Consider the following 22,454-nt stretch of genomic DNA (forward strand, 5'->3'; position numbering starts at 1 on the left):
CAGTAATAGTAAGATTGGGAAAAGCCTACCTCCTCCGCAGCTGACTGAGACTTGGCAAAGTAACACCTCCCGCGCTTCAGTCCTGGGCTTTCTTTCAACACATGGCTCCCCTGAGAGCTTGGTGGTACAGGCTGTTACTGACCAAAAAAATGGGCCACTTTTTTTCTCTCCCTCAGGCCAGAGAGAACAAGCGGTTGGATGCAGGGAGCAAGAAATGCCTCCTGTGCCCTGGTTACATTTTCTTTTATCCTCTGGTCAGTAGTCTCTGGGGCGGCTGAACACCTCAAAACAAAAGAGGTGATGGCTGGAAGGTTTAGAATTAATCTTAACCACTGGCATTGCCCTGGGCAAACCCTCCAGACCATAGGAACTCATTATAAAAGGGGAAAGATAATATGCAAATCAAAAAATTTGTCATGTGCACCCCTATATGATATGATAGGTTATTTATAACGCGCCTAATACCCAGAGGTTTCTAAGCCTGGACCCAGGGATCGAACCTGTGTTGCTCCGTGTTGTCTTGTTTCCAAGTCGAGCACGCTGCCACTGAGCTATCCTCCTGGGACTAAAGAACAAACACGGCAAAAAGGGCCTGTTCTATGGGATGGTGCCCACTCTAGAGTCCGCAGCCACATTTGAGCTCACTGTACCTTTCACAGATGGGAAATGTCCATTTGCATATCTTTATTTGTCCTGGAGAGAACCTATCCAATTCTCAAAACAAGTTAGCAGTATTCGCTCTTGCTCCTGGAAAGAAAAAGGTACATCAGCATGGTAACCTGTTTGTGAATCAGGCCGAAATTATTTTTACTGTGCATCTTTTTAAGAAATGATTCCAACATTTTCTCATTTTTACTTGAATGGTTTTGTAGTCCTCGAGTGTACTAAAAAAATGTCATTAACATTACTGTACTTAATGGAAAAAGGGCCATTGTTTCAATCTCTTGTTTAACAGAAGGGAAACCCTCTATATTAGAACCTCGGGTAAGGATACTTTTTAACAAAAAGTTGTCCTAATAGTCTTATTAGTATGCACAAAGAAGCGCATTCATATACAGATTGGGCCTCATTACGAGTCCGGCTCCACCCTGTGCCCCCTCCCGCTTCCACTCATTGCAACTTCTTGCTCCTTTCCATTGGAACCGCCTACCCCTCCCCGTCCGCTCTAGCAACTCCTACCCTTCATTCAGCACTGCTCTTAAATCCTATCTCTTCCACTCACCCCCCTAACTTCTTTTCCTTGCTCCTTCTTGACTGTATCTACCTCTACTTACACCTCCTACCCCTTCTCTCACTATTGTTCCTTTCCATTAGCACTTAACCTCCTCAACTTTGTAAATTGTTCATTGTACTGTTTTCTGGTTTGATTCAATTGTCATGTATTGCTTGTTGTGATTGTTCCTCTTGTAAAGCACATTGGATTAAAGCGCTATATAAATTAACATAAATACAAAAATACAAATAGACTATACACATGAATTGTACAGTACAGTATGCAGGGGGATTCTCTATATCATAAAAAGTAATGTAATGTGTAGTCCACCTCAGAATGTTCATGTAGTAGCACTTGGTAGAGTCAGCACATGAATGCTATATCCTTGCTGAAAGGGTGAAATGTTACCAAAGGATGCCCAGAGTATGAGGCTAGTTCATTCAAGTTGATACATATAGGTAAATATGGGGCATGCCTGAAATTGCTCATTGTGGGAACCCTATATGTGGTTGTGTCTAGTAATGTAATCTACACAAAACCGGAGGCTTGCTGCCTGAGAGAGTTATACATAAAATGCTAACCCTGTCTACTGCAAGGAGTGATTGGTATATATTTATGCAAAGGTTGGCATTAGTTCATTCAAGCCTAAGGATCCACCACGCTTCCTTATGCAATATTGCATTGGTTGCATTTGTGTTGGTATTCACTGGGTTCACCACCCACCACAGAATGTCATTGGGCCCATGTTGAAACTCCATATAGTGTGAGACCAGTGGTGCGATGTGTACTCTGCATCTGATTTTGGAGCGATGCTCCCCAATCCTTTTATTCACTGGCCGTGCTGTTTGGCCCACATAACGTAATCCACACGGGCGCTGAATCACATACATTGCTTTGCTGGTGTTACAGTTTGTAAAGTGTCTCAATGACCAGTCTTTCTGTGCTATTTTGAAAGTTTTCATTTTGTAGTGAAGCTGCACATGTGGAGTTGCCACAGGGATGATGTCCTATTATCTCTCTCAAATTCCACAGAGAGCTCCTCGTTTCCATTTTCTTTCTTCTGTGTGGTGTCAAGTATTCTTTCAAGTTCTTGGCCCTTTTTAGTGTCATACGTGGCCGAGGTTCTCCTGGTATGCTTGTTTGTACGATAGGCCAATTCAGCAACATGATGTTGATAATCAGCCATTTGTGAGCAATTTCTGCGGATAAGTAAAGATTGTCCGTAATGCAAATTTTCCTTCAAGTTTCTGCAGTGATGTCTCTCAAAATGTAATGGCATGTTCCTATAGGTACTTTTTTTGTATAAAGTGCAGTTTAGTTTCCAATCACTGTCTTTTAACAATTTCTTTGGCTAGCCTCTTGATCTTAGTCTTTTCTCCAATTCATCAACATGATGTTGATAATCAGCCATTTGTGAGCAATTTCTGCGTATAAATATATATTGTCCATAAACCAAATTTTCCTTCAAGTTTCTGCAGTGATGGCTCTCAAAATGTAAAGGCATGTTCCTATCAGTATTTTTATTTCTATAAAGTGCAGTTTAGTTTCCCATCACTGTTGGCAATTGGCAAATCCAGGATGTGGATAGATCTGGAACTACTATCCATGGTGAACTGTGTTTCCGTTGTTCTACCATTTAGCCAGGCATGAAATTCCCTAAGTGTGTCCTGGTTACCCTGCCAAATGAAAATTACATCATCTATGCACTGCTTCCATTTCTTGATCCTATGGCTGAAAGGGTTCACACTAGCAAACACATAGGTTTCTTCATAAGTTGCCATGTACAAAATGGCTAGACTGGGGGTGAAGGCCACCCCAATTGCTGTACCACAAATTTGAAGATAAAATGTTCCATTCAGTAGAAGGAAGTTCTTGGAGCGAGCTATTGTCAATAGTTCCACAATAAAGTTGGCTGGTAGACAAGTCTGATTCATGTGATGTGTGAGGTGATCCCTGATGCATTGTTGTGCGGCTTCCTGAGGGATGCTCGTATACAGCACCTATATGTCCATTGTTACCAAGAGTTCCTCCACTGGATTAAAGGGGGTATCTTCAAAATATGTGATGGTATTCATAGTGTCTTTGGGGTCTGAGGTAATTTCGTGACTTGGACGCTTAAGGAAATGATCAATGAATTTACATAATGGCTCCTGAATCAAACCACAGCCAGATACCATTGGTCTTCCCGGAGGGCAATCTGGATCCTTGTGTATTTTAGGCAGTGCATAGAATGCAGGGGTTCTGCCCTGAGAATTGTTTGGATACTTGAATTAATTTTTAGTGATCCATCGATGTTCATAAGCATACTGGGCTACATCCTCAATATTCTGTGATATTTCCGCTGTGGGATCTTTTCCAAGTCTTCTGTAATTTTCTATCATTGATCAGATCACCTACCATCTGTTGGAATTGTTCCATAGATTGAATGACAATGCCCCCACCCTTGTCTGCTGGTTTGATGACAATTTCTGTGTTGTTGCTAAGGGATTTCAGAGCCGCGTTTTCTCTTGTCGATAAATTGGTTTTCATCTGGTGTTTTCTAGATTGCAGCATCGCTATTTCTTTTAGTACACATTTTTCAAAAGAGATAATCTTCTGGGGTATCTAATTTTCATTGGGGTTGAAGGTTTGATCTTACCCTTGGTCCTGTATCTGCTTCTGATTCCGGCATTATGGTTTCACTGAAGGATTTTAATCTGATTTTTTTAAAGAATCATTTCATTTCAGTTTCAAGAATAAACCAGTTAGTCGAATTTGAGGGTACAAAGGACCAGCCTGTCGACAAAACAGATTTCTCATCTGGCAAAAAACTTCTAACAGATAAATTGAAGAGTGGATTGCTCTGGTTCTCATTTATCTCTATTGAGTCCACCTGCAGGGCCAATAGGGTCTCCAATCGGGGTATCCAAATGGGTCTTGTTGGAAGGGAATCCAGAATTGATCCCTGGGGTTCCCTGTCCTAAAAAAGGCCTCCTCTGGTATCTCCCTGGGCCATAGGGGTAGTTATAGTCCATCTGGTCCTCAGGTGCCAAGACTGAACTGGACGTGTCCAAAAATGTTACCCATCTCTCTGTTTGAACCTTCCTGGTAGTGTTTGTGTTCTTTCTTTTTCATTGTTCTCCTGGTATTCTGGTGTCCGGTATGGGTGCAATATTTCCATTTTAAAATCTTTAATATCTCTTGCGAGTTTTTTTCCTTTTCTCAAGAGTGCCTATTTTAAATTGATCTAGTTGTGAGTTGATCTCAATCAATGTATCTCTGGCATTGGCCAGTGTTGTGTTCCCCAGGAATGTTTCTTCCTCTGGTGTTACTTGATCTTGAATTTTAGTATGAATTTGTTGGGCTATAGTAATGGTTGAAACCATTAGGTCCCGGCTGCTTTTAGTTGCTATATGACTGAAACCAGTCATATATTCTTTATCGTCAAGGAACAGCACGGGTGCATTCCTTACGATGAATCCTAGCGGGATAATATTTGCTCTCAGATTCTCTTGTAAGAAGTGACCGTGTAGTTCTGTTCGAAAACACTTTAAAAAAAGGTTTCAAAAGGTCTTCCCCTGTCGAGGTCCTAGCTGTGCTCTGGCTTGTACTGGCAGTGTTGAATATCGAGGGGCCTCGGATAATCTTGTTTGTTTGCTCCCCTGAAAAGGTAATGTAGGGCGTTTCTCTCAGTGATGGATTAGACAATTCACATTGTGTGGATTTTGGAATTTATAAAGCCTCATCATCGATGTTGATCCTGGACAATAACACTGAGCAGTTTATATTTTGTCCATTTTGGGCTTCATTCACAAAGAATGTACTGGTACTGATTAGCACTCCTGGAGAGAACCTATCCAATTCACAAAAGAATTACCAGTATTAGCTCTTACTCACTCCTGGAAAGAAAAGGGTACATCAGCATGGTAATCTGTTTGTGAGTCAGCCCCAAAGTATTTTTACTGTGCATGTTTTTAAGAAATGATTCCAACATGATCTAATTTGAACTTAAATGCTTCTGTAGTCCTCGAGTGTACTAAAAAAAAGTGTCATTAACGTTTTTGTACTTCATGGAAAAGCTGGCATTGCTGAAATCTCACGCTGCAGTTAGATTTGCTGTGCACAATATATTCTACAGGTGTCTTGGTCTCCACAACTAAGTCCTCCTTCTCTGGGGATGTCTTATACCCAGGAGCTCCTTTTTGCTCCTGCCTTTTTACTCTAACAGGGTGGCTGACATACAGGTAGCTGTCAGTAACAGATTGTTTATTCTAATAAAACCAAACGCAAAGGTGTAGCAAGTAATTACTTTGTCAGAAACCATAAGGAAAGTCTCTTATAGCAGTTTCCGCAATAGGGTTGATTCACCACGGATTGTGCATCGATAAATAACGATGGTTTGTTTTCGGGTTGCGGGTTTGTAGGGTTCCTGGACCCTGGTTGATAAAGTAATTTGGAAGGCCTTTCTGCAGCTGGAACGCTCCAAGCATGGATCAGTCATTAGGTTTCCTCTAGCAGGTCAACTGACCCACTCTGTCAGACTCTTAGGCGTTCTTGGTTAGTTGATCACTTCCCTGATGTAGGGCCTTGGCCCTCAAAACACTCACTCTCTGACTCTTCCTAGCATAAACTATCTTGCCTCCAGTGATATTGCACTGTCTTGCACTCCCTTTGAAAATCTGCTCTAGACCATCCTGATCCGTTGAAACGTCCCTGTTTTCTCTTGCTAGACTGGGAAACTGTTCTCCCCCCACCACCTCGGATATAATGTTCCCATAATGCAAAGGAGTGTCTTTAAGGTTAGGTCCAGCCCCCTCACCCTGTGTTGCTCCATACCGGGGCGAAAGGTGGTATTAGGGCTTTTGTGACTCTTTTGCAGAGGACATTGTCCCAACTTTTTATATCGATCCATGCCAAGGTTGGGACCCAATTTGACAATGGCTGCATTTCCCAGTGGCAATTGCTTGGGTTAGCAGGTTTGGGCCTTCTTGATGATGCTATAGCTAAATATACTAAATGAGCTCATAGAGTGGTGTATTCTCACCATTTGCGTACATGTACTTGCTGGAGATCTTTCATCACTTTGGAATATTGTGTGTAAAGAAACTAGAGGTTGCTTTGCAAAGCATATGTATATGATAGTGCTTAGGATTAACAGATTTGCATGGGTGAAATTATCCACCTGATCACCAAAGACCACAGTCACAGTTCTACATTGATGCCGGATTGCCAGCATCTCTTGGGTGGCGGACATCGACGGAGGACGGACAAGTGAAAAACTCAGCAGATTCATTTTTCAACTTTTATTTTTTCAAATGTATAAACAAAGCAATGATTTATAAAACACGTTTGGTGGCAGGTCCCTGGGATGAGATTTAGAGTCAGCGTGGGGATGTGGGAAGAAGCATTGTTCCAGCATGATAGGCAAATAAGAAAGTAACCCCCTTCTCCGTTGTCCCACTGCTTCCCCTCATAAAGATCATCATTTTGTGTGTTAGATGAGCCATAGCCTGATAAGTGTTCAGTTTAAGATAGTTGGGTCTAAAATCCCTTCCAGTACAATGTGAGAAACACCCATAGCCGGGGTGTGGACTGGATGACTGCGGTGTGTGAGAGTATTAGAAATACTCATGCAGAGGATTGATTCTGTACAACCTCCTCCCTGCATGTGCCTGGCACAGGCCTGATGAAGGGAAGCTTCTTTTTATGGGAAAATGCTGGGTGGGTGGAAATGCAACCAGGTACTTGTCTGGGACCACATCACTAGATTGCAGAAGGTGAAACGGGGGATGTGAGGTGTGGTGCAAAGGGTGAGCAGTGCAGCACAGTTGGTTGGGATGATGGGGGTCCGTATTTGGTGGGAGGTAAGATGAGCAGCAGAGGCGAGAGAGTCCGTTCTCCAAGGAAAACCCATTAAAGAAAGAATGGCAATAGTATGTGAAATGTAAGAAACGTCTCTTGGTCTGAGCTGGGCTCTGGCTTTTCTTGGAAGAGATGAGGAGCTCATTGTTGTCTTTGGAATGTCTTTATCGTCACCTTCTCACATGTCCTATTCCCAACACTTGTACGATGTGGCTCTCACTGTGGCTGGGCTGGGGATCTCGCAGGCAGGCAGGGGCTTAGCTAGGAATGTTGGCACCTCAGAGCTCGGTGTGGAGAAGCACCCTCGCCTTCTTCATGCTGGTGATCACTGAAAGAAAATTACAACATATGTTACAGGACCGCGTAAGCACATGGACAGCAGGGCCAATGAGTTTACTTTTTACTTTTATAGGTAACCATGTGCCGCATGATTTTTTCTTCTAGGGGTAACTAAATGCTACTCATGAATGATTATTTTTGTCAGCAATACCAACAAACCAGTCTAAGAAGACATTCCGTCCGAGGCTAAATATTGGGCAGTTGATACCCCCTACTTCATGCCTGAGGTCATTGCAAGTGGCTGATGTAATTTGAAGAATCTTTTTTTTTTAATTGAAAAATCTAGTTTTAACATACGTAAAAACTTTTGATTCAATTCCACAAACATAACTCAATAAGCTCTTACAAAACCAATAGCTCTTCGCGTCAGAAAAATAAAATAAGTAAACAAAAGCAAAGATAAAGACACATTGGCCAGTTTGTACATAGCATGCGAAGAGTCAATTCTATCCCAGTTCATTTCCCCCAAAACACAGAATTGAAACTTGAGATCACTGCTCAAAGTGGGCATTTCAGTGGTGCATCTAGGTAGTTCACAATTGCACCAACGTGTTTAACATTTGCACCAGATGAAATCTTAAGCCACCAAGCGAACATGTCATTGTCTAGCGGAGCAAATTGACTCAGGTGTACTGAACGCAAGGCAATAGTTTTCTCACACTCGATGACTAAGTGTTTCACCGATTCGACTGCCAAGGAACAAAAGCGGCATAGATTGTCTTTTTGCCAGTTTGTCCAGTTTGTCTTTTCTTTGCCAGAGAATTTCCTTATATTTCAAAATGTTCAGTCGAAACCTGAGGAATTGCTCACGGCAATAGTGAGACGGAGAATGCATTAAATAATGCGACTGGAAATTTAACTTTTTTTGACCAATGTCTGGCCAGTTTGTTGAGGATAGTTTTTCCCGTTTGTCAATGTTGATGATCCAAGCCCAGGATTCAAATTTCTTTTTTGCGTGTTGTGGTCTAGTGAAAAGATCAAACTCCGAGATTCCTGCGGCATCGACCCAGGCTTGTACTCTGAGACGCCACATGTCGAATAAGGTAACATTATTGTCAGAGTTGGTTTTGTTGAATATTCGATAGGTGGGCATTGGATTTTCAACAGACATTTTTCGCATTAATGTGATTCATTTCCAAATCACATGGCTATACAGGGAGTTCAGTGACAATTCATCTCGTAAGGATATCATTGAAACACATTGTGGTAGGTGGAGGACATAGCGCCAAAAAAGCCCTTCTAAAAAGTTCCAAATATGCTTTCTGATGTTCCAGCTGACCTCAGCTCCAGAAAATTTACCATAGCTTTTGTTTATTTTTGCAGCTTGGAAGGCAAGACTCATGGTTTTTAGTTTCAGATCTTTCACCCATTGGTGTTCACAGATGGAGTTGTTGAGCGCTGCACACCCAAGTATCTTATAGAGTCTACAGTATCAAGGAAATGACCACCTACAGCCCACCTGAACGCCTTAGCCTTTTTACCTGAGACAATGCCAATTGCCACAATTTTTGTTTTTTCTGTGTTAATTATGAGCTCCTTGATCGATAGGTACTCATATAGAGAGTTGAGCAACCGTTGAAGACAAATTTGAGTTCTATCAATTAACACTAGGTTGTCCGCGTAGGAAATACAACTTACTGGAACTTGGTTGATCTTTGGAGGAAAACAGTGGGCATGACCAAGATGATGCGGTAAATCCGCCAAAAATAATTTGAACAAGTCCGCGGCAAGGGGGCACCCCTGCTTTACACCCCTTGCCGTTAGAATAGAATCGGACAGTTCACCACTTTTATTTAGGCGTACCTGGATTGAGGTGTTCTTATGAAGAGCCATTATTGGATCAAGGATATTTGATGGACAATTCCACTTTCTTAATTTGTTCCAGAGCAGGTCTCTATTTATGCAATCGAAGGCCTGCTTCATGTCAATAAATGCTAGGTAGATGTTATGCCTGGCTTTCTGAGCTTCAAATTTCAGGATTGTGAGAATCAAAAGGTTGACGTCAACACCCACACCTTTTGTGAAGCCGGTTTGCTGTACGTCAGGAATACCAGCTAAATGCGCCCATTGAACAAGCTTCAAGCGCAGCTGAGAGCCAAAGATCTTCCCGATTGTGTCTAGGAGAGCAATCGGTCGGTAGTTATCTGGGCAATCCCAGCTACCTTTCTTATGGATGGGAACTATAATGGCTGATAACAATGACACAGGTAGACATTTTTGCAAGGCAATACTGGCAAATAATCGTTCAATAAAGATGGCCCAGACTGTTAGTCTCTTTGAGCATCACATTGCTAATCAGGTCAGGGTCAGCAGCACGAGAGTTCTTTAGACTCTTAATTGCTAGTTCAATTTCATCGAGCGGGGTGTCAACAGCCCAAGAACCATGACTTGCAACCGAGTAACACTAAGAAGGGTTAGTTGAACTGGCAAAAACATCAGAGAAATGTCTGGACCATCTATCACCCGAGATGGTCTTTTGAGGTGTAGTTAAACGGTCAATTGTGCCCATGTTTAATATCTAGTGAATTTCCTGAGTTTTCTTGGTGATTATAAGCTTCATCATCAACTCAGCACGATCTTGTTCGATGATAGCTTTGTGTGAGGTTACCCAATTCCTAAAGATGGCTCTTCTAACTCTCACAGCACCTGATACCATGCTCTTTGGTGAATTCTTTTTCATTAGGCGTAAGTCTTGACGCAGAGCTTTTTTTTCTCGTGCATGACTAGACTAAATGCATGATTATGTTGTGTGTGCTTTTGATCCTGAGCCTTGATGACAATCTGGTGGTCAATCAATAATGAAGGGTAATCATCACCATTCAATAAACCGGTAAATCTGTCAGTCATGCGGCTGATCTGCGGTGCATTTATGCGAAGACGATTACCCACTCTATTAGATTCAACTGGAAGATTGTATACTTGACCAGAACTAGAGGTGTCAAGTAAACAGCTAAGTTTAAAGAGCTTGTGGTCACTATTGGTCATGTTTTGGATTTGAAGGCTTAAAAGCTTCAACTCAAAGTTCCTTGAAACCCAAAAATAATCAATGATGCTGTGCTGGGACTCGCAGTGCCAGGTTGGCTGGGTAGGGATATCACCACTGACCGCACCATTTAACATAACGCAGTCACGCAATTTGATTGCATCGGTCCACATTTGCCCTCTGGCCACCACATCCCTTAATGGACGCCGCTTATAACAATTGTTTGACAGATCAATTTGAAACGAAGAACAGTTGAAGTCCCCACAACAAATGATTGTTAAGTTGTTGTATAACAATTTTGCATCATCTATTAAATTACATACATTATTAACAAAAACCTTTGCACTAATTGTTGCAGGGTTCCAATAGCTGTTGACAATAAGATGATGTTTTTTCGTCGCTAGATTGGAATTCAGAGTGTGCATGATGATTCCTTGGACATAAGGGTTAGGATTTGAGCAGATCGGAGTTGACCAATTTTGAGTGATGCCAGCCATTATTAGTAGCCCAGCGCTTGGTCTTCCTTGAGCATTTTTGACCGCAGGGTTTACTGACATAGTGAAATCATCCCTCCAAGGGGAGTGCAATAACCACATCTCCTGCAGGCAAATTGCAAAAACTTGATCTAGGGAGACCTCAAAGTTGTTGAACAAATGTTTAAATCCACGGGTGTTCCATGATAAAATAAAGTTTTGCCTTTCCGAGGGGATCAATCATGGCTAGGCCTGTGCAAAGAGTCTGTCAGGATTTTCTCGGCTTGCATTTGAGCTTTCAAGGCGACTCTGAGTTTGGGCAGTGCGCATAAGAGACCGTACATGCGACACATCGGAACTCTTCCTGGCCTTCTGCTTAAGGTCAGCAGAGTCAGGGGAACGAGTTACAATTGCTTTCGCAAGTTCCAAGGAAATGTCGAAGCCAAAGAACAGTAGGTCCTCAGCAGCTTTGAGAATCGTATTACGAACCCCTGCTGAATCAATGTGAAGCAGAACTGAATCACAGCATCGCTCCGTAGCGTATTCAACGATTTTGATATCATCAGAGGTTATCGAGCGGAGGGGTGGAATACACTTGAACAGCTTCAGCGCATTACCTCTGTTGAGATTCTGCTCTTTGTCGTCACTGTGGATGTTCTGGAGCCTTAATTTACAACTATGCCCAGCCTGTGAGGTTATCTTTGAATCATGAACTCGAGATTTAGAGTGCGTGAGTTGTTTATGTTGATTCAGAGTGAGTTTTGGATTTAGACTCGGGACAGTTGGACTTGTTGTCGGCGGCCTTCCGCTGTCTGCTCCAACATTTGGTAAGCACTTGACATGGCCATTAGATGGAACAGGACCATTATCACCTTTAGCTTGACTATTGGTATGTAAGGAGGCCGAGATTGAATTAACATCAGGCATCTGGGAACAGTCGTCATCATCAGAACAAGGATACGTAGATAGGTCACATAGCTCCGTTGATACAGACACCACGGACGCCACTGACGAACAATCGTCGGAACTGATTCGCCTTCTTTTTAAGAGTGGTTTCGAAGGCTGCACAGTGCCGTCTGGCAATTTAGAGCGGGCGCTTCTGCCAGCACCAGCGTTGCGTACAAAAAGCCCCGGTTTTGGGGGGGGTTGTCAGGTTCCTTATGAATTCTTTTGTGTTAGAGTGGCCAGAGGTGCTGGATTTATTTTTGTGGGACCTTGTAGCCGGACCACACTTTCGTTTCTTAGTAGGCACCATCAGTTTGACTGAAGGAACTGCAGTCATTGCTTTCGGTGATGTACCGACATTGCCTGATTTTGCAGGGCCAACAAAGATGCCGAATGAGGCACATTGCGAGGCTTGCCGGTCCAGTTGAGGCTGACCTTTTGGAGGCTTTTCGTGCCCAATGGTGAAAGCCAGTAATCTTAGAGTGGCCAGATTTTTATTAGCCTTGAGTAAAGACTGAGCCACAACACTATTTGAACGCGGTGGCAAGTCAGGCACGACTAGGTCAATACTTGCCGTTGGTCGAGGTTCTCCTGATGGCACACTCAGTACATCTCTTGGGCTGTGCGCCTCAGTGGTGTTCGTATTTGATGAATTCACAATAGGGGGTCTTTGAATGCCCAATTTGGCTAGATTTTCTTTATTCGATTTTTTTTTTTATTTATTTTTTTTGTGCTGGCACCAACATGAGGCATCTACTGAATAGGTTTGCTTCCTCATCCATTTGACTGCATCTAGCAAGCCAGAGGTCAGGCTGTCATTTTGACAGTGATGACGTGCTGCCAGATCGGCAAGCCGAAGTTGCCATTGCATCATCGATTCAGCTTCGGTCTGCATTTCTTGTTTCAGAAATTGGGTGATGTTCTCAAATTGGTCCATTTTAGTGGTTAGGGTCATCAAGATGGCAGCCTCGTCCCGGATAGATTCGTTCAATGATTCATAAAGTTTAACAAAAGGAATCATTGCTTGTGATGATGCTGCGAGAACGTTATGTATTTAAATGGTAGCAGCGACTGAGAGGCTTGATTTTGTAGAAGGAGTCATAGGACAGTCAACACTCGGGCTCGCTCGACGTGATGAATCTCTATGAGGAGTTTGCATATTTGAAAGGTTGACTGTCAGGAATCGATCGCACTTTTTTAAAAATAATTTCTGACTTCAGAAGATAGAGGAAAACTTGCCATTTTCCGAGTTTCCAAGGATTTCTCGGCGGGGCAGCAGGGGGACGCTTGCTGGGGCGTGGAAGCGAGTGAAGCAGCTAAAGAGAGTTTCACAATTGGTTGCGACGAAGGTCCTGCGGCAATTCTGACTGGGGATAGCAAAGGCAAGTTATAGGGTGCTGGCAGGTTCAAGACTTCTGAGTTAAGAGCATGAGTCTGCAGATTTCGCAGGTTCCATTAAGTCGCAAACAGCCCGAGGCTTATCCATAGTAATATGAGCAGCTTCGGGGGCCGAGTCGGTTAAACAGTTATTTGAGTTCACAGCAGCACGGCTCAATGCCAGTAAAGTCGAGGAAGACCCATTAAGGTCAACTGTTTCGGGCTGTGCGACGTCCTCAATACCCTGTGAGACACTCATAATCTCGGTGTCCATGATATCGAACGGAGAGAAGTAAATGTCGGGTGAATCCGCATTCACCGGTGAGTTTCTCGAGTCTCGTGGAATCAGGGTATGCTCCAGCATCGCCACTGTCACTGGGACAGGGACAAGAGTTGACAATGACAGCAGCGCAGGCGGGCGAACAACCACCGGGGCCTGGAAAGTGTCACTCGCGTCCGCTGAACAGTCGGCAGCATGCGAAGGGAGCGGGGCAGTATGGACCAAGGAGCCTGCCAATGCGGGCTGCGATTACGGCTGAGGCGCGGCTTCGGGCAGCTCAGACAGGGCTGACTCCATGGAAGTAGCAAGAGTATTCTGTGATGGAATGTCAGGCCGATTGTTTAACTTGCTTACCTTGCTGCCCAGCAAGCCGGACAAGCCTTTGAGCGGTGCAGCAGCCCATGAATTCAGCCTCCGTCGATGCTGAAGAGTCTTGTGGCGGGTCTGAGGTCCTGGGAGGGAGCAAGTCTTAGGGGAATCAGACATTCTGTCCACAAGCGCACAGGCGAACACGGGCGGATTGGGCAGACTGGACTCACTGCCATACTCCGCTCCGCGCAGGAAAGGTGCTTTTAAGCCCCAAGGCAGTAGCAGTAGAAACAGGACTGCGTGGTTGCAGCAGCTCCTCTCACAGAAAACACAGTGGACTGGGCAGACTGGACTCACTGCCGGACTCCAGGGGTGTTCCACAAGTTCAACCTGGGCATTAAGTCTACATCACTGCATAACACAAGATCTTGCCTCGCTGCCTTTGCAAAGTAGCAGCTGTCAGACTTCTTTCTCCCCGATCCATCTTCTCTGGTCCAACAATAACAGTGACTTGAGCGAGGCATCTCTGTGCAACTTCCATCCTGTCTTATACAGGGTGCCTCAATAAGTGCCTATATCACCAGCACTCTTCACACCCCTGAAGACCAATTTAAATCATACCCTCTATGCCTGTGCTGACGAAACACAACTTGACCAGCATGCAAAACCATTCCCAGTGTAAAGAAATATGCCTATTCCCCAGTAGATCATGCATTTCCATGAACCTCCTCAAAATATTTACATCAAAAACATAACTAATCCCAACTGTGTCCCATTGGAGATCAGTCATTCACCTCCAGCGTCAAGCCTGTTCGGGTTGAGTTCATTCTCTACCTAAATGGTTGGAATGGTCAGCACCTATCGCTGTTTATTTCAACGCGTTCTGCCCTTTATTGCCCAAGGTATGTCTGGTAATAGTGGTAGCTGCCATCATCTCCTGCTGTCACTGCAGCATCTGCTGGCTTTCCAATGTCGTCTTCCTTGTAGCGATCCAGACCAAAAGCCTGATGCTTCATATTGCCCAGTTTGAAGACAATCCAATGTGTTTCCATCATCGGCTCGGTGACCATAAAAGCCCCTCCTGTGTTATCAACAAATGCAACCATAGGAAAGCCCCAAAATGCTGCCCCAACAAACAATAAAGCACTCCAACCAGCACATGCAGCGCATCTGTTGAGCCTCTACACGCTTCAAGGAAGGTAAACACTTCCCAGTTCAAACACCTTGGCTGTGCAAGTACCATGGACATCTGCACCAAGCCCAATTCTACAAACACCAAATAGTAACGCGCCTTTACTGAATGCCCTGACAACCCAATCCTTTAGCAAAGTAGAAGCGACTTGCAGCAATACATTTTGGAGAGCTGTGCTGCGCATGTTCTCTCATTTGTGGCAAATCTTTGGCAAAACATGCCAGGCTGTACTTAATGGGACATGAGCCTCCCATTCAGGATGGACCCCCACAGAAGGCAGCACAAACCAGGAAGCTGGTTTGGCACTGGGCTCACGTCGGCTTGATTAGGAAAGGTAGTACTGGAGCTAAATCAGAGAGAGTCTGAAAAATCAGGGGGTACAGCTGGGCACTACAACTGCTTTAAGGCCCTGCTAAGAATAAAGGGTTGGATTTGAAGTGCTGATTCCATCACTGTCAGCTGGGGACTCTCGCTACATCTTTTATAACCTATTTAAAGCGTTGTGTATTAATATATGCAATTGTAAATCAAGCCACATACAAATATTGTTGATGTCATAGTCTGCTGGCCCTGCTGCACATCAGAAATTGCATCTTGGACCCTCTTCAATTCGATCAAGAAACGTGAACTCTTGTAACATTTGGTGTCGGTCTGGGTTGCATGGATTTGAGTTTAGTGCCTAAGCAAGGATGTGGAAGTGGAGGGCTCTGTTCATCCTCGAAGTGGTTTTGTTTGGGCATTTAAAGATCGTCATGAATAAGCACCATATAAAGATATACCTTCCTAGTTCCTATCTTGTGACTTACATTCTGGGATGTCTTCAGATTCGTAGGCATACAGTCTGTTTCCATATCTGCCGGCGATGTCGGTGCGGACAGTCAGCGATGGATCTGTAATAGATTGAGGGCATGAGTGTTGTGACAAATCAAACAATTTGAAGAAGAGCATCCCTAATGTGTATTTAAAAGCCAATCCCCCTCCCCATCCCAAGCCTTGTGTAACTGGACTTCTATTGGCTTACATCCTCCCACAGACTCATCTTGGAAATATTTGGCAGTATAAGCTGAATGTGGAAACTTTTGCCCAAGCAGGGGGGCGCAGTGCTACTCCAGTGTAGAGGTCCCTCGACGCAACTGCTCCCTGACACTGGATGTGATGTCAGGCAGCTGTTATATACCTCACAGCGCGCCCCATGACCTCAGCACTTGAAATGCACTTTGAGAATATCAAGCTGATTGTGCCGAAGGAGGACAATCAGGCAATTTGGACCCGTTGCTCAGGGTTGGCATGGCGGATAACTCCGAAGCACAGGATGGCAGGCCAGGCCGCCGCACGCAATCATGAAATGGGGTCATGATTGCGCAATAGAAGGAACTAGGGATGGCAATCTTTCTAGGAACCTGTTGGAGGGCGAGTATTATGCACTTATCAAGCACTTGAATCTCCTGTGAGACTAAGTAATGCACATTGTAAGTAGATGGAACCCAGGAATTACTCAGTGTTTGTTGGTACAATTAACCTATTTTTCGCCTGCACATTGCACCTTTGCTGCTTAGTGGAAAGCACGGTTTCACTCCATACACCATGCACACACATATAACACAAACATTATTGCACATCAACTCTGCATTAAGAATGGAGCTAATTTTAAGGACTATAATTTTAACTGTAGCCTCCCATCTAACTCTCTATCGCCTTAAACACAATCCTCCCTTAGGTCCTTGGTACACTCCATTTAGAAATGGGTGACTACCAGGGTCTTGGTCATCTTCACATAACTATATTGGCTGAAATGCACACACGCATAATAGCACCCCCCAATTTTCTGGACCCCGGTCCGTCCGAGGGTGTTCAACTAAAAGCGTGTTGGGACCACACTTATGGTGAAAAATACTATAACAAATGACTCAATTAATGACCGAGTCTCTTCCCCCCCATATGCTTCTCAGAATTCTAGCTCAATTTTTTTCTCTAATGGAAAAAATACTTTGCAACTCTATTATGTCCCCCTCTCACACCTTGGGGTTCAAACGTTGTGCTGACTGCCACACCATTTGTCTGTGGTGTTGGGAGAAGGCGCACAATGTGGTGAAAGTGTGGATTGTGCCAATCGATCACCGCAAGGGCCCTGTGAAGAAAGGACAGCCAAATTGGCGTTAGTTCAGTCTGCATCGCAGTCCCTTGTGAGTACCCCTTCCAAAGGCAGTTCTTCGGAAGGTATGTCTTCTGAAGCAACCAAGCAGAGCGTGAACGGAGGCCATTCTTCTGACAGCTAGTACAGGAGAAGGCGCAACAAACCTACAAAGCACTGTCACTCAAGGAGTGAATCTCATTCTTCCTCCTTGTCACCCTTAAGAAAAAAGAAAGTATGTCACATCAAACAGGATACCTCCTGGGACTCGTCACCCAAAAGAGAAAAGGGAAAGTTTCACTAAATCCTCCTCAGCTGAGCAGTGGGAGCAATTCTGACTCCAGATGTTGGAGATTTTTTCCACAGCCAGAGTACAAGCGACTACGGCTCTGACGTCGAAAGGCAGAGGCAGCATTACCTTGAAGTCCGATACCTGTAACCCTAAGAGCTTGAGTTGGGCATTGAGCGAAACTGCTCCCCAAGTGGAGTTGGTGACTGTCTGGGTCGATGGCTTCTGAACTTGGTGTTTCGCCTTCGAACCTTAGGGTTTGTCCCTCAAAGTCAATGGGGATTTCAACAGAGGAATTGAGGTATATTATAGAGTTGAAACAAGATTTTTTTTCTCCATTCAATGCAGTCCATATTTGATGATTGAGGGGATCCCATTCTGTATGGCATGAAATGGATGTGGAAGCTCCAATGTTGGATCCGGCAACCGAGCTGGGATGCGAGTGGTGTCAACACCTTACCCGGCCTTGCCATCATCAATCGTGCCATTATGGGCATTCCAGCACTGCCTTCTGGAGCCCTGTTGCCAGGGAGGCAGAGTGCCTCAGGTGGGATGCCCTGGCAAAAACGATTACCCAGTGTGATCTCCAGATATACTGGATCAAGGGTCCCTTAAAAGGACTGTTTTGCCCTTCCAAGTACAAAAGACAGTATTCAACACCATCTGTGGAAAAATACTTAAGAAAATATAAGTCGCCACTGTTGGGCCCAATCTTCTTGTCCAAGCACGACGGCATAGTGATGCAGGCAGCTACAGTCAGTTCAAAATCCTCAGTCTTTTCCTCCTTATACTTGACAGGAGGAGTACAAAATAGATGTCATGGTGAAGGTTTTTGCATCACACATACCTTGTCGGCCATTGAAAAATATTCCCATGTACTGATTCTCATTTATTTGAAGGGGAGGTGACCACGTCAATGACTTGATTTCTGATGGAAAAGAGGCAGCCTGTCAGGGTTTACAGGTAGGATTGGATGCACAATGATCGGCGTGGCAGGTTCTATGGGCATTAGTTATGTCACTAGGTGTTCCTGGTTGAGGACAAGAGGGTTTGCTCCGGATGTCTAGGCTAAATTGCTGGACATGCATTTTGATGGAGTCCACCTCTTTAGGACTAAGTCGAATGAGCCCCTTTAGAAGTTCCAGGCTTACAAAGCCACCTCAAAAGTGCTAGGTTTGGCAGTTAGGTAGCCTTCTGGACACCCTTCTTACACTTGTATTTAGAAGGGATGGAATTTTTGCTACTTCTCTTTGATTGTCCAAAGAGGGAAGAAGCCAGGCAGGAGTGGTCAAACAAGTCAAGAGGCATTACACCAGAGCTGGTCAAGGCAGATGTGGTAAGGGAGGCAATTCCATGACAGCGGCAGTACCGCCGTCCCCAACATCAAATTCAAATCCCTTTAAGAGACTCTCATTATACTCCAGGGGAAGGTTCAGGCAGTGTTCCAGAAAATGGTTTACCCTTAGTTCTGAAGAATGGGTCTGCCAAATGGTAGCCCAAAGCTACTGCCTTGCCTACATAAAATGTTTCCTGAACTGCCCTCTATCTGGTCCCTTTTGGCCGCAAGACCAGCTCCTCCTGCAGGATATCTGCTCCATGCTAGAGAAAGCAGCCATAGAGCTGGTAACTGCGGCAGAGAAGGGTCAAGGGTGGTATCCACAATACTTTCTTTCTGGTGCTGAAGGACAGAAGACTGTGCCCCATGATGTACCTGAGGCACTTTAACTCATTCCTCTGGAAGGACAAATTCAGGATGGTGACTTGAGTGAAGATCTTCCAGGCTCTATAGTCCCAGGCCTGGTTGTGTCCCTCTAATTTCAGGATGCTTACATTAATGTGTCCATACTCCCAAATCAAAAAAAGTACCTGAGGTTCATGATTGGCAGAACTCATTACCAATTTAGGATCCTGCCTTTCGGTCTATTTTCCACCCAGAGGCCTTCACCAAGATGTTGTCAGTGGTGGCAGTGAGTCTCAGAGGGTGAGTCCACATGTTTCCCTTTCTGGACGATTTGCTAATAACAGCCCTTTTTCTGGAACAGGCTCTGAACCATCTGAGCCAAACCTGCCAACTCCTACAATGCCTTGGCTTATCGCTCAGTTTCAAAATGTCAAAATGACCCCTTCACAAATGATCCAAAGAGTTGAGAACATCAGTTGGATGGTCAAGACATTCCAGAATGCTGAATATTTGCTGGCCTCAGACCAGGGGTTTTGATAGGTCTGTAAAAGACCCGGGGCTATGCTAATTTTGGGACTGCCGGGACTGGGGGCTAGCTAGCCTTTTTGGTTGTAAGCCCTGAGCTTCTATCCGGGGCTACAACTAAAAGACTATAGCCCCCTTAGCCCCCCGCCCCCCCAGCAACGCCTCTGCCTCAGACTTCCTTCGGCTGCTGGGCCTCATGGCTTCTTGCATGTTTTAGTGCCAGAGACTATTATATGAATAAGCTCCCTTCTTTGGCTTCTCAGATCCTGTTGGTGACAGTTCTCAGCAGTTTGATGAATCTCTTGGAGGTTACAACTTTGGTATCACAGAATCTTCTGTGGTGGGTTCGCCGAGACAATGTGATGACAGGAACTGCCTTTTTGGCAACTTTGGCCAGAGGTGACCGTGATGACAGATGGCTCCTTGAAGGGCTGGGGTGCTCATTTGAACGAGTTCCCAGAAAATGGACGTTTGGCCTCAGCAGTGTCCAGTTTACACAACTTTTTGGAGCTGCAGGAAATCATACTGGCATTTGTTTCATTTTCTCCCTTTTGTCCAGGTTAAGTGTGTCCTTATTCTGGTGGGCTGCACAGTGGTCATACAAAAAATTCCTCAAGAAGAGAACGGATGTGGGGGTCACTGCCCCTGTGCACTGAAGCAATGTGGCTCTGGACATTGGAGACCAATGTGTCACTCTCAGCAGCACATCTGGCTGGGACAGAGAATGTGGTGGCAGATGACCTGAGTAGGCAGGGTTCAGTCTCCCATAAGTGCTACATGTCTCTTCAGGTCCTTTTGGAGATTTTCAAACTTTGGGGAAACCTGCAGGTGGATTTGTTTACCCTCAGTGCCAACAGGAAGTTCAAATTCTTCTGCTCCAGGAATTTCCTCAGAGACTGGCTTTGTGAACGCATTTCAGGTGAATGAAAGGTTTCCCTTCTTGCCAGTTCCTGTCATCCCGCATGTCCTCAAAAGGTACGAGAACAGCATGATCATGGCTGCACCATATTGGCCATGGGGAACATGGAACCCGGACCTTCTGGATATGGCCCTATGTTCTACGTATGGGGGTCTTGTCCTTCACCCAGACCTCTGCAAGCTCAGTCTTCATGCGTGGTTGCTGAGATACCTAGGTACAGGTACTGGGACCACCCGGAAGATGTTTTGGAGGGCCTTCTCTCTACAGGTGGCCAGCGACAAAGGCTGTTTATAGTTACAGGTAGACAAAGTTCCTGGCTTGGTGCAAAGAGAAGGATTTAGATCCACTTTCATGTTTAACAGCATTGGTGCTTTCATTTTTGCTACATTTGGACAGGCAGGGCTTGTGAATATCCACTATTAAATGCTTTTTAGATTTTCAAATGAACACTACAGCAAGGCTCTTATGTTTCAAACCCAATGGTGCTCGATTTGGCAGAGTAGTCCTGCAAAATGTCTTGGTGTGACAAACTTTTCTTCAGCCTCACTCTCTCCGTCACCGTAAAAAAAAGTACTGCTATGGGAGTCTATCCAAGATGAGGAATTTGTTGGGGTGGGGGTGCACTCCATTAGAAGAACAAATGGTTTACCTATGGTAATGTTCTCTCTGGTGGATTCTCCTCCAAGAGATTTCTCATCGCCCTCCCATACTGTCTGACAGGTAGAGAGCGTGTTGCTCCCTTTCAAGTTCCCTCCCGCGGATGAGCACAAGGAAGAAAGAAGATTGAGGTTGCAGTGCATAATGCAAGGTATTAAGAGCCACCCCACATCACATCCTGTGTCGAGGAGCAGGTGAGTTGAGGAAATTCAATGTTGGAGTTGCACTGTACCCCCTATTGGGATCAATGTTTCTGTGACTCAGCTGATCCTGCCGAATATATTCAAGATGGGGAATCTGTGGGAGAAAAATGGATCAGAAAGAACATTACCCAGGGTAAGTAATTTTTTCAAAAGTGGCAGATATGGAGTCAAATGTTGAGGGATCTCCGGCATACAAAGATCAGACTGGACTCCAAAATTCCAATCAGCTGCATGATCACATTTCACAAAAATGTAATAGCCTTCCTTGATATTAACATTGTGTGTGTTTTGTAGAACCCCCTTCTAAACTTTAAACCGAATTATATGTAAACAAATACCCTGTAGGGGTTTCTTACAGTACTGGAGGCATTGATGCCAAGCCAGTGGCACATTGAACAGAAAATGTAATATTTTAACTCTATTTTTAATTACTGTACCAAAATAATAATATTTGCCAAAAATATCTGTAAAGGAAGGTATATTACAGCTTAAAATTCAAGACTTCAAAAAACATTAACTGACATGGGTTTTCCCCCCAGTGCCAAGGCCTTTTTTGGTGATTTCAGTATTTCACCATGCAAAGCCTTCTAACATTTTCTCCTTCATTAACCCCTTAAGTGCCAAGGACGAGCTATCTGACCCTCGGCACTGGGGAGGTAATCCCAAGGACGAGATACCGCGTCCTTGGCACTTAAAGGGTATGAACAAGTCTGCTACCAGTATTTATCCTTCCATTCATGTCCACGATGAACATAAAAAGTGCTGAATTTAAAGAGCCAGCGTATTTCAGTGCCTGTATACCAGGTTTGGTTATGGAGAATCACAACATATGCATTATTGGGTAACATAAGCAAATCGATACACCGTATTGAAGCTCTTCTGAAGTAGGGCTCTTATCTCCAACATGTAGCGAGCCAAGTTTCATCTTTTTTACAATACTGATATGTTATTCAATTCACATGCACTGATGTTTATATATTGAAACATTTCACTGTAACACATGATTTGCCAAATAAAGTTCTGGTAGCTGATTTTTCTGTTTAAAGAAAGTACGCAGAGACAAAGATAATATACTTTAAATAATGTCGAAAACTACT

The 22,454-nt window shown here is 44.3% G+C and overlaps 1 protein-coding gene across 1 annotated transcript in view; it reads right to left on the reverse strand.

The window, feature by feature from the left end:
• Window positions 1–7,192: 7,192 nt before the first annotated feature.
• LOC138488743 (anterior gradient protein 2-like) overlaps window positions 7,193–22,454 on the reverse strand; it is an 83,099-nt gene continuing 67,837 nt past the window's right edge. Inside the window, exons 7-8 of the mRNA XM_069616011.1 lie at window positions 15,759–15,842; window positions 7,193–7,382 (exon numbers count right to left, since the gene is read on the reverse strand). Of these exons, the coding sequence (XP_069472112.1) occupies window positions 7,333–7,382; window positions 15,759–15,842 (134 nt within the window). The 3' untranslated portion in view covers window positions 7,193–7,332. The remainder of the gene's footprint in view (window positions 7,383–15,758; window positions 15,843–22,454) is intronic.

Source organism: Ambystoma mexicanum, chromosome 9 (assembly GCF_040938575.1).
Source record: "Ambystoma mexicanum isolate Mex_15411 chromosome 9, UKY_AmexF1_1, whole genome shotgun sequence".
NCBI lineage: Eukaryota > Metazoa > Chordata > Amphibia > Caudata > Ambystomatidae > Ambystoma > Ambystoma mexicanum.